General features: G+C 35.9%; 1 protein-coding gene across 1 annotated transcript in view; it reads right to left on the bottom strand.

Annotated features, from left to right (window-relative positions):
* Positions 1-16,947, bottom strand: part of STKLD1 (serine/threonine kinase like domain containing 1) — an 84,255-nt gene that overhangs the window by 44,879 nt on the left and 22,429 nt on the right. The window contains exons 2-6 of the mRNA XM_053695960.1: positions 10,570-10,659; positions 9,925-9,969; positions 5,002-5,076; positions 4,245-4,349; positions 279-349 (exon numbers count right to left, since the gene is read on the bottom strand). Coding sequence (XP_053551935.1) covers positions 279-349; positions 4,245-4,349; positions 5,002-5,076; positions 9,925-9,969; positions 10,570-10,659 — 386 coding nt within the window. The remainder of the gene's footprint in view (positions 1-278; positions 350-4,244; positions 4,350-5,001; positions 5,077-9,924; positions 9,970-10,569; positions 10,660-16,947) is intronic.

Here is a 16,947-nt window from a genome sequence, read left to right on the forward strand (position 1 = left end):
ATTTTGTTCTTGTGAATATGCACCAGGGCATCGATAGTTTGCGCAAGAAACGTCTGTATTACCTGTGTATGATTTTGTTCTTGTGAATATACACCAGGGCATCGATAGTTTGTGCAAGAAACTTCTGTATTACCACCTGTGTATGATTTTGTTCTTGTGAATATGCACCAGGGCATCGATAGTTTGTGCAAGAAACGTCTGTATTACCTGTGTATGATTTTGTTCTTGTGAATATACACCAGGGCATCAATAGTTTGCGCATGAAACTTCTGTATTACCTGTGTATGATTTTGTTCTTGTGAATATACACCAGGGCATCGATAGTTTGCGCAAGAAACTTCTGTATTATCTGTGTATGATTTTGTTCTTGTGAATATACACCAGGGCATCGATAGTTTGTGCAAGAAACGTCTGTATTACCTGTGTATGATTTTGTTCTTGTGAATATACACCAGGGCATCGATAGTTTGCGCAAGAAACTTCTGTATTACCTGTGTATGATTTTGTTCTTGTGAATATGCACCAGGGCATCGATAGTTTGTGCAAGAAACGTCTGTATTACCTGTGTATGATTTTGTTCTTGTGAATATACACCAGGGCATCGATAGTTTGCGCAAGAAACTTCTGTATTACCTGTGTATGATTTTGTTCTTGTGAATATACACCAGGGCATCGATAGTTTGTGCAAGAAACGTCTGTATTACCTGTGTATGATTTTGTTCTTGTGAATATACACCAGGGCATCGATAGTTTGTGCAAGAAACGTCTGTATTACCTGTGTATGATTTTGTTCTTGTGAATATACACCAGGGCATCGATAGTTTGTGCAAGAAACTTCTGTATTACCTGTGTATGATTTTGTTCTTGTGAATATACACCAGGGCATCGATAGTTTGCGCAAGAAACTTCTGTATTACCTGTGTATGATTTTGTTCTTGTGAATATACACCAGGGCATCGATAGTTTGTGCAAGAAACGTCTGTATTACCTGTGTATGATTTTGTTCTTGTGAATATACACCAGGGCATCGATAGTTTGTGCAAGAAACGTCTGTATTACCTGTGTATGATTTTGTTCTTGTGAATATACACCAGGGCATCGATAGTTTGTGCAAGAAACTTCTGTATTACCTGTGTATGATTTTGTTCTTGTGAATATGCACCAGGGCATCGATAGTTTGTGCAAGAAACTTCTGTATTACCTGTGTATGATTTTGTTCTTGTGAATATACACCAGGGCATCGATAGTTTGCGCAAGAAACTTCTGTATTACCTGTGTATGATTTTGTTCTTGTGAATATACACCAGGGCATCGATAGTTTGTGCAAGAAACGTCTGTATTACCTGTGTATGATTTTGTTCTTGTGAATATACACCAGGGCATCGATAGTTTGCGCAAGAAACTTCTGTATTACCTGTGTATGATTTTGTTCTTGTGAATATGCACCAGGGCATCGATAGTTTGTGCAAGAAACTTCTGTATTACCTGTGTATGATTTTGTTCTTGTGAATATACACCAGGGCATCGATAGTTTGTGCAAGAAACTTCTGTATTACCTGTGTATGATTTTGTTCTTGTGAATATAGACCAGGGCATCGATAGTTTGTGCAAGAAACTTCTGTATTACCTGTGTATGATTTTGTTCTTGTGAATATAGACCAGGGCATCGATAGTTTGTGCAAGAAACTTCTGTATTACCTGTGTATGATTTTGTTCTTGTGAATATACACCAGGGCATCGATAGTTTGTGCAAGAAACGTCTGTATTACCTGTGTATGATTTTGTTCTTGTGAATATAGACCAGGGCATCGATAGTTTGCGCAAGAAACGTCTGTATTACCTGTGTGCACAGAGAGACAGTAAGGACGTGTTCTCAAACAAACACAAACATTTGGTATCTGACAACGCTAACGTTTTGCTTTCTAATTTATTTGTGGGATAATCTTGCAAACCAACTAGAAATATATTTTAGTATTCTGTGTCTTGAATACAAATATTTTACAAAAATGGTAAAAGTGCTTTAAACCATGTTGATTTTATACAAATGAAAGCAGCAATTATTTTCATAAAAACAGAAATTGTTTACTTTGTTATTAAAGCTTTAAGCAAATTCATCTTGTGCACAATTAATACTCAAGGATCAATTGGTCATTGGTTGATAACTACAACTACATCCATTGGTGGAAATGGAAAGGAAACAAAAACACGTTTTGCTAAGCGCATGAGCATAAGTGTAAAGGGGCGGGAAAGTCAAAATTAAATTCCATGGATCAGAATTTGGTATACAGACAGAGATAGTATAAATAAGCATGCATGCGTACAGAAAGGGAAAATATGGAGATTTGATTTCCCTGCAAGCTCAACCCATTTTACTGTGTTGTGGTTTTAAAGAACAGAACTAGCTATTTCATATACAAACTTTTAGATACCAACAATGACAAAAATAACTTAGATATTTCTATCACAAGTCTATATTTCTATAATTAAGTCTATTATGTTGTTTGTTTGTTTTTTCTTTGCCATTGTGCTTTAAATGTTTTTTTGTTTGTTTCTTGTACATCTGCCATTTGTGTGAGAACAGACCTTTGACTATTATGACCAATTTACTAAGAATTAGATACAGTCCTAGTATTATTTGTGTAAAGCTGGATATATCTGAATTTGCAATTAAAATATTTGTGCCAAAGCCAAAAAGGTTCATTATGACTTAGAAGCTCTGAATTTCCATCTATGTAATATAAGCGCATGAGGTGAAATTCCCTACACAGGCACAAATCCCCAAATCTGGAATTCCAAAATCCAAATTTATTCTGAAATCCAAACTTTTTCATTAATATTCTTTTAAAATAAAATTATTAGAAATTACTTTTTTTTTCCTACCTGTAAGTCACAATCTTATCTGTGAAAATATAAAGCAAGAGAGGCCACCTCTATAGTGCAAGATACCAATGGACACACACGGCACAAGTATTTATCTGAAAATACTCACAAACGATTTTCACTAGTTCACACAGTAAAAGCATGCTGGGATCTCTAGCAATCTTCCAGCTGACCGCTCCTCAAAAGGTCTCTGTGTACTGCGAACACAAAAGAATCACCAAAGCCGCATGCTAGTGCAATAAATCACTCAATGAGGTCAATTTATCAAGGGCCGAAAGGCCCCTGATGCTCTGTCGGAAACAGCAGTTATGAGCAGCGGTCTTAAGACCGCTGCTCCTTAACTGGTCTGCTGCCTCTGAGGCTGGGGACATCAATCCGCCTGATCCTATACGATCAGGTTGATTGACACCCCCTGCTAGCCAAATCTGCAGGGGGCTTTATTGCACAAGCAGTTCACTAGAACTGCTTGTGCAATGTTAAATGCCAACAGCATATGCTGTCGGCATTCAGCGATGCCCGCCAGACATTGGTAAATTGGCCCCAATACATGTATATAGCTAATAAAGTGATATTCACAAAAGACCTGCACATAAAAAGCAGACTGGTTGTGTTTGTAGCCTGCAAACTTGCATGATAAGATTTTAATATATTTAATTAAACAAAGCACGGACATGCTTTCATGTTTCTTCAGAAGACCTTGGGGTTATACGAGGGAGTTTAGCCAGTAGACTACAAAAACAACCAGCCTGTAATCAAATGCAGGTCTTTATTTGCTATATACATTTGTTTAAAGTGATAGTAATTCAGAGCGTTTAAAAAAATGCTAGGATTTGCCTTCACTAAAAATAATCTTTAGTTTCATTGAGCCTTTTGTGAAAAAAGGTGCTAAACTCAACCTGTCTGTGCTGCGGCACATCGCTAAAGTCAGAGCCTCCGACCGCCCACAGCACACCGCTCTTCTCTCAATGAGGTGACGTTTCCACCTCTAAACCGTGCAAGGATACCGAACACTGTCAGATGACACACATGGTTATTGGTTTAGAGGTGGAAACGTCACCTCATTGAGAGAAGAGCGCTGTGTTGTGGGCGGCTGGAGGCTCTGACTTTAACGATGTGCCGCGGCACAGACAGGGTGAGTTTAGCACCTTTTTTTACTAAGTGATAAATTAAACTACTATTATTTTTAGCGATGGTTGAATCCTAGCATTTTTTTTAAACGCTTGGATTTAGCATCAATTTAAGTATGATAGGAGGCGGCTTTGGTGATTCTTTTGTGTTCACAGTACACAGAAATCTTTTGAGGAGCGATCAGCTGGAAGACTGTTAAAGATCCTGTCCATAGACAAATGTTTAGGAATACTCACTTCCTCATCTATTTCTTCCTTCAGCTGTCTGTTCCGATGTATAATGTCAGAGAGACTGCCCTGGTCACAGAGCTCCATAGCTTGGCAGAAAAAAAGTGATGAAATCTAAAGAGACATGCAAATTATTACAACAATGGCAACACTAAAGGTTGTGTAATTACTGCTGCTATATAATCTTACACAGGATCATAAAATGCACCCAGCAGTGCAATGTAAGTACAAACACAGTATGTACACTTATGGGGGCCGAATTATCGTAGTGCGAGCGGACATGATCCAATGTAGTGATCATGTGCGCCACACATCGATAAATGCCGACAGCATACGCTGTCGGCATTTATCATTGTACCATCATTTCTCATGAAATGCTTGTGCAATACCACCCCCTGCACATTTGCGGCCATTCGGCCACTAGCAGGGGATGTCAATCAACCCGATCGTATTCGATTGGGCTGATTGCTGTCCGCCGCCTCAGAGGTGGCTGACGAGTTAAGGAGTAGCGGTCTTATGACCGCTGCTTCTTAACGTCTGATTCCAGCGAGCCTGAAGGCTCGTGCGGAATTAGAAGCATTCGGGGGTTGATAAATCGACCTCATGGCCTCTGTCCATCTAACAGACATAATAGTTTGTACTGGGAGCTGCTGGTAAATGCCAAACTCCTTAGTCTTGTCACATGTCTGGATTTGCTTATATTGGAGGAGGGTTCTATTAAGTATATAGGAACCTATCAGAGGCATATGTGTATATGCTTACATACCTTATTGTCCCATATCATGAAGAATTCCTTGTATGTGCATACATTGTGGTGCTGAAGTTTCAGCAGTTCCATGGCCTGTACAATATTAAACAAATAAATGCTATGGTTAACCGTATTACATGAATCTATTATTGAATGGAACAGTAGGATACAGATTTTATGCTGTGAGTTGTGGACTGACCCATCTGCACAAACATTCATTTTAAAAACACATTTTTAAAGCCTTTCATAAAAAAGGTCACTTTTGGACAAATTGATATCATGGTACAATGGCATATTCAGTTGTAGATGTTTTATTTTCTAGCAGATACCAATATGTGTCTTGTTACTGGCAGATGGATTAATGTCTAATACCTAAAGAAGGGGAATGAGAAATGATCTGCTATTTCTGTGCTAGAAGCTGGGTTAAGAGACCTTCTAGTTCATATCATTTAAAGGTCTGCCTTAGTACAGGTAGAAAACCCTTTATCCAAACTGCATGGGACAGGAATATGTTTGGATCTGGGAAAAGTTTGGATTTTGAAATATTTGCATCTGTAAAATGTGACAGTTTAGAAAGTGGACAGAAAAAAATGTGTAAATATCAATATCTTATGTAATTTAGGTAATATTTACATTATATAATACAGCTTATACATGTAACTAAAGGTAGTTTTATATCATTATTAATACTTCTGTATACATAATACCCTCAGAAAGATAGTACAGTAATGCAATCAGAAAGGTAATAATTGTTGTTTTAAATAAATATAACTATTATTTGCATTTTAGAACACAAAAAAATAAATAAAAAGAAAGCTAAGATACACACAGAGAAGAGTGACATACTGGCAGGAAAAAATATATTAACTTTAGATAATTTTAAGAAAAACTATAAATTAAAAAGTTTGGATTTCAGAATAAGTTTGGATTTTGTCATTCAAGATTTGGATATTTGTACCTGTATAAACATAGTATAAGACTGCAGGTGATAAATATGCTGGTACTTTCCCTTTACTATCCTATAAAATCTTGTCATGGAAATGGTGATTAAACAATATGTGAAATCTGTGTGCCTACAGAAATGCTGATATAACCCTACTACTATTATTTGCAGTAACTGCCTGTGAGGAGCCGCCCTTGGGGCTGGAACAGAAGAAATGTCTCTGAGGAGCTGTGGTAGCTGAAGGGTACAAACTTAGTTTGATCTGATTGGCCGAGGCTGCACCAATCCAGTCTTTTTGCTCTGCCACCACACCCTCACTTGTAGCCTGTTCACACCTCAGCCAATCAGATAAAAGTAAAGAGTAAATATGTTTTTAAAGCAAAAGGGTGTGTGTGTGTGGGGAGGGGGGGTACTACTGGCTGTAACAGTGTATTATGTAACATTTTGCAGCAGTGTGGCTGTAATATAAATAATAATACAAATATACACAAACTAATGTTACATATTGTAAGAGCTGAAGGTATAACTGTTAGAAAGAGTAGCTGATATAGGTAATACCCTTATAGTAGACATGGTAAAGCAAATACAGTATGGGAATACAGGAATGTTCACAATACAAAATATATAAGTCTATCCTGAGGTTGAATTAAAGAGACATGAAACTCAATTGGTTTCTTTCGTTATTTAGAAAGAGCATGACATTTTAAAGGGACACTGTACCCAAAAAAATTCTTTCGTGATTCACATTGAGCATGAAATTTTAAGCAACTTTCTAATTTACTCCTATTATCAAATTTTCTTCATTCTCTTGGTATCTTTATTTGAAATGCAAGAATGTAAGTTTAGATGCCGGCCCATTTTTGGTGAACAACCTGGGTTGTCCTTGCTGATTGGTGGATAAATTCATCCACCAATAAAAAAGTGCTGTCCAGAGTACTGAAACCAAAAAAAGCTTAGATGCCTTTTTTTTCAAATAATGATAGCAAGAGAACGAAGAAAAATTGATAATATGAGTAAATTAGAAAGTTGCTTAAAATTGCATGCTCTTTCTGAATTACAAAAGAAAAAATTTGGGTACAGTGTCCCTTTAAACAACTTTCCATTTTTTCTGTTATCTAATTTGCTTCATTCTCTTGATATCGCTTGTTGAAAATCATATCTAAATAGGCTCAGTAGCAGCTGATTGGTAGCTGCACATGAATGCCTCGTTATTGGCTCAGCCATGTGCATGGCTAGTTCTTCAACAAAGGATATCTAAAGAATGAAGCAAATTAGATAATAGAAGTAAATTGGAATGTTCTTTAAAATTGTAATCTCTATCTGAATCATGAAAGACAAATTTTGGGTTTCATGTCCCTTTAAAGGGACAGTCTACATTAAATTTGTCTAAAGAGACAGACAATGTCTTCACTACCCATTCCCCAGCTTTGCACAACCAACATTCTTAGATTAATATACTTTATAACATTTAAACCTCTAAATGTCTGGCTTTATTGACAGCCTCTTAATGACATGCTTTTGTATTTGCTTTTCACAACAGGAGACTGCTAGTTCATGTGGGCCATATAGATAACAATGTGTTCACGCCCGAGAAGTTATTTAAAGGGACAGTCTTGTTAAAATTTAACATTTCATGATTCACATAGGGCATGTAATTTAAAAAAAATAATTCAATTCACTTTTATCATCAAATTTGCGTTGTTCTTTTGGTATTCTTTGTTGAAAGCTAAACTTAGGTAGGCTCATATGCTAATTTCTAAGCCCTTGAAGGCTGCCCCTTATTTCAATGCTTTTGGCAGTTTTCACAGCTAGAGGGTGTTAGTTCATGTGTGCCATACAGATAACATTGTGACCACGTCCGTTGAGTTACAAATGAGAGGGCACTGATTGGCTAAATGCAAGTCTGTCAAAAGAAATGAAATAAGGGCGCTGTCTGCAGAGGCTTAGATACAAGGTAATCACAGAGGTAAAAAGTATATTAATATAACTGAGATAAGGAGCAGTCTTCTGAGGCTTAGATACAAGCTAATCACTGAGGTAAAAAGTATATTAATATAACTGAGATAAGGGGGCAGTCTGCAGAGGCTTAGATACAAGGTAATCACAGAGGTAAAAAGTATATTAATATAACTGAGATAAGGAGCAGTCTGCAGAGGCTTAGATACAAGGTAATCACAGAGGTAAAAAGTATATTAATATAACTGAGATAAGGAGCAGTCTGCAGAGGCTTAGATACAAGGTAATCACAGAGGTAAAAAGTATATTATTATAACTGAGATAAGGGGCAGTCAGCAGAAGCTTAGATACAAGGTAATCACAGAGGTAAAAAGTAAATTAATATAACTGAGATAAGGAGCAGTCTGCAGAGGCTTAGATACAAGGTAATCACAGAGGTAAAAAGTGTATTAATATAAATGAGATAAGGAGACAGTCTGCAGAGGCTTAGATACAAGGTAATCACAGAGGTAAAAAGTATATTAATATAACTGAGATAAGGAGCAGTCTGCAGAGGCTTAGATACAAGGTAATCACAGAGGTAAAAAGTATATTAATATAACTGAGATAAGGAGCAGTCTGCAGAGGCTTAGATACAAGGTAATCACAGAGGTAAAAAGTATATTAATATAACTGAGATAAGGAGCAGTCTGCAGAGGCTTAGATACAAGGTAATCACAGAGGTAAAAAGTATATTAATATAACTGAGATAAGGAGCAGTCTGCAGAGGCTTAGATACAAGGTAATCACAGAGGTAAAAAGTATATTATTATAACTGAGATAAGGGGCAGTCAGCAGAAGCTTAGATACAAGGTAATCACAGAGGTAAAAAGTAAATTAATATAACTGAGATAAGGAGCAGTCTGCAGAGGCTTAGATACAAGGTAATCACAGAGGTAAAAAGTGTATTAATATAAATGAGATAAGGAGACAGTCTGCAGAGGCTTAGATACAAGGTAATCACAGAGGTAAAAAGTATATTAATATAACTGAGATAAGGAGCAGTCTGCAGAGGCTTAGATACAAGGTAATCACAGAGGTAAAAAGTATATTAATATAACTGAGATAAGGAGCAGTCTGCAGAGGCTTAGATACAAGGTAATCACAGAGGTAAAAAGTATATTAATATAACTGAGATAAGGAGTAGTCTGCAGAGGCTTAGGTACAAGGTAATCACAGAGGTAAAAAGTATATTATTATAACTGAGATAAGGGGCAGTCTGCAGAGGGTTAGATACAGGGTAATCACAGAGGTAAAACGCATATTAATATAACTGTGTTTGTTATGCAAAACTGGGAAATGGTTAATAAAAGGGACTATCTATAATCTAAATTAAAACAACAACAATTCTATTGTAGACTGTCCCTTTAAGCTTACTCTAAAGATCTATAGATCAGCAGACTAGATGGAAATTTTGGTTCTGTTTTCAAAATCTATAACTTAAAGTGGAGTCTTTTTATATTTTATTTTTAACCTTTGGCATTTTGAATTATTTGTACTTTTTTTGTTAATATCTGATTTTTTTATTGATTTTTTAATATTTTTGTATTGGATTTTCAAAAAAAATAACATCAATTCATAAAGCACCAAGGTATACAAAAGAAAAATAATATCAATTGTAATATATTTACCTTGAAACATTACCGTATAGTATAACGTTTTATCACAAGACAGAAAGAAAGGAAACCGACTTGATAACGTTGCATATTAAGCAACAACAATATAATAAGAGCATAACTTCTGGATAATAGAGAAAGAGACAAGCATACAAAAATACACAAAAAAGAAGAAGAAAAAAAAAAGGGAGGCACCCCCGTCCACCCACCCCCCTCGCTGAACTACACCAATCCGATAAGCTAGCGGATCCGTATATTTCCCCTATTCGGGTCTCCAATCAGATTCTAGCCAATGCTAAGGCAATTCTCCCTCAAGTACCAGTGATATCAGAGTGCGTGAATTTTCCGTTATGATGATATTGTGTTCCATATAAATATTACAATCACCTGGTTTAACACTAGGTTTGCGTGTCGCTCATCTATGCATTCCACCTGCAAAACAAATATTTACATCTGAATCACATAACATTAATTAAATAAAATACCATGTAATTGCAAGACGTTTTCTGTAGTCCGTCATAAATTAACATACCAGTCGCATGTGAACAATGTCCAAATACATTAACACCTTGCTTGCTACAATTGTTTTTTAAATCTACCCCCCCAGCATTTGTCTTTTTGGAAAGAGCCAGTGAGGATATACTGCAAATTTTCTACTGCTAAGGGGTTAGACATATTATTAAAACCAGTTTCAGAGCAGCAATGCACTACTACCAATAACAGGAGGCATATGTGTACAGCCACCAATCAGCAGCTCGCTCCCAGTAGTGCTTTGCTGCTCCCCTGCTGACCTAGGAATGCTTTTCATCCCATCTGCACTCCAATTGCAATAGCACCTGGGCCTTTCCCACACAGAAAACATTGCTGCAGCCATATTGTTTTAAGGGCAATGTTCTGGCTGCCAACATATTGCATTTAGGGTGACCTTCCAGACAATAATCAGACCCTTCCTAAATCTCCATATTTAGATATCAAGTTGATGACAAGTTTGCATATGAATCTGAGGCCGCTTTGCACACTGCATATTCTGACCTTTTTCAGTGCAAACCTCCTTTTTTCTCCTTGTGACTCCTCCACAATGCAAGTTTGGCCAATAACACCCGACTTCCATTCTCCCAGCACCTGTGAATATGCAGAAAACACCAGATGATGTAAAGGGACAAGGCAAACACGTAAAGCGATATAAATGTGACAGATATCCAAGGCCATTACTCATAGTCATTAGCAACGGTAGGCAGAGCTTTTCAAATTCCATATTTCTCAAAAAGCCAGTATGTGTACTGTGTGTGTGGTCTCTGTCTTGTATGTGTAATAGATCTACTAAAAGGTGGCAGACATGTTAAGGAGACACACAGTAGGCATACTACACATACACACACTTGTAACACACATACACAGACACACAGTACATGTTCTACACATGTTTACATACTATACATGCAAACAGACACACAGTAGACATACTGCACATATAAATACTACACATACTACACATATACATACCAAACATATACTGTACACAATACACATATGCATACTACACATATACATACTACACATATACAAACTACACATATACCATATACATACTACACATATACATACTACACATATACTGTACATACTACACATATACATACTATACATATACAAACTACACATATACATACTACACAAGTACGCAGACACACACAGTACATGTACTACACATGTTTACATACAATGCATGCAAACAGACACACAGTAGACATACTACACATATACATACTATACATATAAATACTACATACATACGCAGACACACAGTAGACATACTACACATATAAATACTACACACATACACAGACACACAGTAGACATACTACACATATAAATACTACACACATACACAGACACACAGTAGACATACTACACATATAAATACTACACACAGACACAAAGTAGACATACTACACATATACATACTACACACATACACAGACACACAGTAGACATACTACACATATATGCAGACACACAGTAGACATACTACACATATAAATAATACACACATATGCAGACACACAGTAGACATACTACACATATAAATACTACACACATACGCAGACACACAGTAGACATACTACACATATAAATACTACACACATACACAGACACACAGTAGACATACTACGCATATAAATACTACACACATATACAGACACACAGTAGACATACTACACATATAAATACTACACACATACACAGACACACAGTAGACATACTACACATATACATACTACATATGTACGCAGACACACAGTACATGTACTAAACATGTTTACATACTATACATGCAAACACACACAAAGTAGACATACTACACATATAAATACTACACACGTACGCAGACACACAGTAGACATACTACACATATAAATACTACACACATATACAGACACACAGTAGACATACTACACATATAAATACTACACACAGACACACAGTAGACATACTACACATATACTACACATATACTGTGTGTCTGCGTATGTGTGTCTGCGTATGTGTGTAGTATTTATATGTGTAGTATGTCTACTGTGTGTCTGCGTATGTGTGTAGTATTTATATGTGTAGTATGTCTACTGTGTGTATATGTGTAGTATTTATATGTGTAGTATGTCTACTGTGTGTCTTCGTATGTGTGTAGTATTTATATGTGTAGTATCTCTACTGTGTGTCTGCGTATGTGTGTAGTATTTATATGTGTAGTATGTCTATTGTGTGTCTTTGTATGTGTGTAGTATTTATATGTGTAGTATCTCTACTGTGTGTCTGCGTATGTGTGTAGTATTTATATGTGTAGTATGTCTACTGTGTGTCTGCGTATGTGTGTAGTATTTATATGTGTAGTATGTCTACTGTGTGTCTGCGTATGTGTGTAGTATTTATATGTGTAGTATGTCTACTGTGTGTCTGCGTATGTGTGTAGTATTTATATGTGTAGTATGTCTACTGTGTGTCTTCGTATGTGTGTAGTATTTAAATGTGTAGTATGTCTACTGTGTGTCTTCGTATGTGTGTATTATGTCTACTGTGTGTCTGCGTATGTGTGTAGTATTTATATGTGTAGTATGTCTACTGTGTGTCTGCGTATGTGTGTAGTATTTATATGTGTAGTATGTGTACTGTGTGTCTGCGTATGTGTGTAGTATTTATATGTGTAGTATGTCTACTGTGTGTCTTCGTATGTGTGTAGTATTTAAATGTGTAGTATGTCTACTGTGTGTCTGCGTATGTGTGTAGTATTTATATGTGTAGTATGTCTACTGTGTGTCTGCGTATGTGTGTAGTATTTATATGTGTAGTATGTCTACTGTGTGTCTTCGTATGTGTGTAGTATTTAAATGTGTAGTATGTCTACTGTGTGTCTTCGTATGTGTGTAGTATTAATATGTGTAGTATCTCTACTGTGTGTCTGCGTATGTGTGTAGTATTTAAATGTGTAGTATGTCTACTGTGTGTCTTCGTATGTGTGTAGTATTAATATGTGTAGTATCTCTACTGTGTGTCTGCGTATGTGTGTAGTATTTATATGTGTAGTATGTCTACTGTGTGTCTGCGTATGTGTGTAGTATTTATATGTGTAGTATGTCTACTGTGTGTCTGCGTATGTGTGTAGTATTTATATGTGTAGTATGTCTACTGTGTGTCTGCGTATGTGTGTAATATTTATATGTGTAGTATCTCTACTGTGTGTCTGCGTATGTGTGTAGTATTTATATGTGTATTATGTATACTGTGTGTCTGCGTATGTGTGTAGTATTTATATGTGTATTATGTATACTGTGTGTCTGCGTATGTGTGTAGTATTTATATGTGTATTATGTATACTGTGTGTCTGCGTATGTGTGTAGTATTTATATGTGTATTATGTATACTGTGTGTCTGCGTATGTGTGTAGTATTTATATGTGTATTATGTATACTGTGTGTCTGCGTATGTGTGTAGTATTTATATGTGTAGTATGTCTACTGTGTGTCTGCATATGTGTGTAGTATTTATATGTGTAGTATCTCTACTGTGTGTCTGCGTATGTGTGTAGTATTTATATGTGTATTATGTATACTGTGTGTCTGCGTATGTGTGTAGTATTTATATGTGTATTATGTATACTGTGTGTCTGCGTACGTGTGTAGTATTTATATGTGTATTATGTATACTGTGTGTCTGCGTACGTGTGTAGTATTTATATGTGTATTATGTATACTGTGTGTCTTTGTATGTGTGTAGTATTTATATGTGTAGTATGTCTACTGTGTGTCTTCGTATGTGTGTAGTATTTATATGTGTAGTATGTCTACTGTGTGTCTGCGTATGTGTGTAGTATTTATATGTGTATTATGTATACTGTGTGTCTGCGTATGTGTGTAGTATTTATATGTGTATTATGTATACTGTGTGTCTGCGTATGTGTGTAGTATTTATATGTGTAGTATGTCTACTGTGTGTCTTCGTATGTGCGTAGTATTTATATGTGTAGTATGTCTACTGTGTGTCGGCATATGTGTGTAGTATTTATATGTGTAGTATGTCTACTGTGTGTCTTCGTATGTGTGTAGTATTAATATGTGTAGTATCTCTACTGTGTGTCTTCGTATGTGTGTAGTATTTATATGTGTAGTATGTATACTGTGTGTCTTCGTATGTGCGTAGTATTTATATGTGTAGTATGTCTACTGTGTGTCTGCGTATGTGTGTAGTATTTATATGTGTAGTATGTCTACTGTGTGTCTTCGTATGTGTGTAGTATTAATATGTGTAGTATCTCTACTGTGTGTCTTCGTATGTGTGTAGTATTTATATGTGTAGTATGTATACTGTGTGTCTTCGTATGTGCGTAGTATTTATATGTGTAGTATGTATACTGTGTGTCTTCGTATGTGCGTAGTATTTATATGTGTAGTATGTCTACTGTGTGTCTGCGTATGTGTGTAGTATTTATATGTGTATTATGTATACTGTGTGTCTGCGTATGTGTGTAGTATTTATATGTGTATTATGTATACTGTGTGTCTGCGTATGTGTGTAGTATTTATATGTGTATTATGTATACTGTGTGTCTGCGTATGTGTGTAGTATTTATATGTGTATTATGTATACTGTGTGTCTGCGTATGTGTGTAGTATTTATATGTGTATTATGTATACTGTGTGTCTGCGTATGTGTGTAGTATTTATATGTGTATTATGTATACTGTGTGTCTGCGTATGTGTGTAGTATTTATATGTGTAGTATGTCTACTGTGTGTCTGCATATGTGTGTAGTATTTATATGTGTAGTATCTCTACTGTGTGTCTGCGTATGTGTGTAGTATTTATATGTGTATTATGTATACTGTGTGTCTGCGTATGTGTGTAGTATTTATATGTGTATTATGTATACTGTGTGTCTGCGTACGTGTGTAGTATTTATATGTGTATTATGTATACTGTGTGTCTTTGTATGTGTGTAGTATTTATATGTGTAGTATGTCTACTGTGTGTCTTCGTATGTGTGTAGTATTTATATGTGTAGTATGTCTACTGTGTGTCTGCGTATGTGTGTAGTATTTATATGTGTAGTATGTCTACTGTGTGTCTGCGTATGTGTGTAGTATTTATATGTGTATTATGTATACTGTGTGTCTGCGTATGTGTGTAGTATTTATATGTGTAGTATCTCTACTGTGTGTCTGCGTATGTGTGTAGTATTTATATGTGTATTATGTATACTGTGTGTCTGCGTATGTGTGTAGTATTTATATGTGTAGTATGTCTACTGTGTGTCTGCGTATGTGTGTAGTATTTATATGTGTAGTATGTATACTGTGTGTCTGCGTATGTGTGTAGTATTTATATGTGTAGTATGTCTACTGTGTGTCTGCGTATGTGTGTAGTATTTATATGTGTATTATGTATACTGTGTGTCTGCGTATGTGTGTAGTATTTATATGTGTAGTATGTCTACTGTGTGTCTGCGTATGTGTGTAGTATTTATATGTGTATTATGTATACTGTGTGTCTGCGTATGTGTGTAGTATTTATATGTGTAGTATGTATACTGTGTGTCTGCGTATGTGTGTAGTATTTATATGTGTAGTATGTCTACTGTGTGTCTTCGTATGTGCGTAGTATTTATATGTGTAGTATGTCTACTGTGTGTCGGCATATGTGTGTAGTATTTATATGTGTAGTATCTCTACTGTGTGTCTTCGTATGTGCGTAGTATTTATATGTGTAGTATGTCTACTGTGTGTCGGCATATGTGTGTAGTATTTATATGTGTAGTATCTCTACTGTGTGTCTGCGTATGTGTGTAGTATTTATATGTGTATTATGTATACTGTGTGTCTGCGTATGTGTGTAGTATTTATATGTGTAGTATGTCTACTGTGTGTCTGCATATGTGTGTAGTATTTATATGTGTAGTATCTCTACTGTGTGTCTGCGTATGTGTGTAGTATTTATATGTGTAGTATGTCTACTGTGTGTCGGCATATGTGTGTAGTATTTATATGTGTATTATGTATACTGTGTGTCTGCGTATGTGTGTAGTATTTATATGTGTATTATGTATACTGTGTGTCTGCGTATGTGTGTAGTATTTATATGTGTAGTATGTCTACTGTGTGTCTGCGTATGTGTGTAGTATTTATATGTGTATTATGTATACTGTGTGTCTGCGTATGTGTGTAGTATTTATATGTGTATTATGTATACTGTGTGTCTGCGTATGTGTGTAGTATTTATATGTGTAGTATCTCTACTGTGTGTCTGCGTATGTGTGTAGTATTTATATGTGTATTATGTATACTGTGTGTCTGCGTATGTGTGTAGTATTTATATGTGTAGTATGTCTACTGTGTGTCTGCGTATGTGTGTAGTATTTATATGTGTAGTATGTATACTGTGTGTCTGCGTATGTGTGTAGTATTTATATGTGTAGTATGTCTACTGTGTGTCTGCGTATGTGTGTAGTATTTATATGTGTATTATGTATACTGTGTGTCTGCGTATGTGTGTAGTATTTATATGTGTAGTATCTCTACTGTGTGTCTGCGTATGTGTGTAGTATTTATATGTGTATTATGTATACTGTGTGTCTGCGTATGTGTGTAGTATTTATATGTGTAGTATGTATACTGTGTGTCTGCGTATGTGTGTAGTATTTATATGTGTAGTATGTCTACTGTGTGTCTTCGTATGTGCGTAGTATTTATATGTGTAGTATGTCTACTGTGTGTCGGCATATGTGTGTAGTATTTATATGTGTAGTATCTCTACTGTGTGTCTTCGTATGTGCGTAGTATTTATATGTGTAGTATGTCTACTGTGTGTCGGCATATGTGTGTAGTATTTATATGTGTAGTATGTCTACTGTGTGTCTGCG

The sequence above is a fragment of the Bombina bombina genome, chromosome 12, assembly GCF_027579735.1.
Source record: "Bombina bombina isolate aBomBom1 chromosome 12, aBomBom1.pri, whole genome shotgun sequence".
In the NCBI taxonomy this organism is placed as follows: Eukaryota; Metazoa; Chordata; class Amphibia; order Anura; family Bombinatoridae; genus Bombina; species Bombina bombina.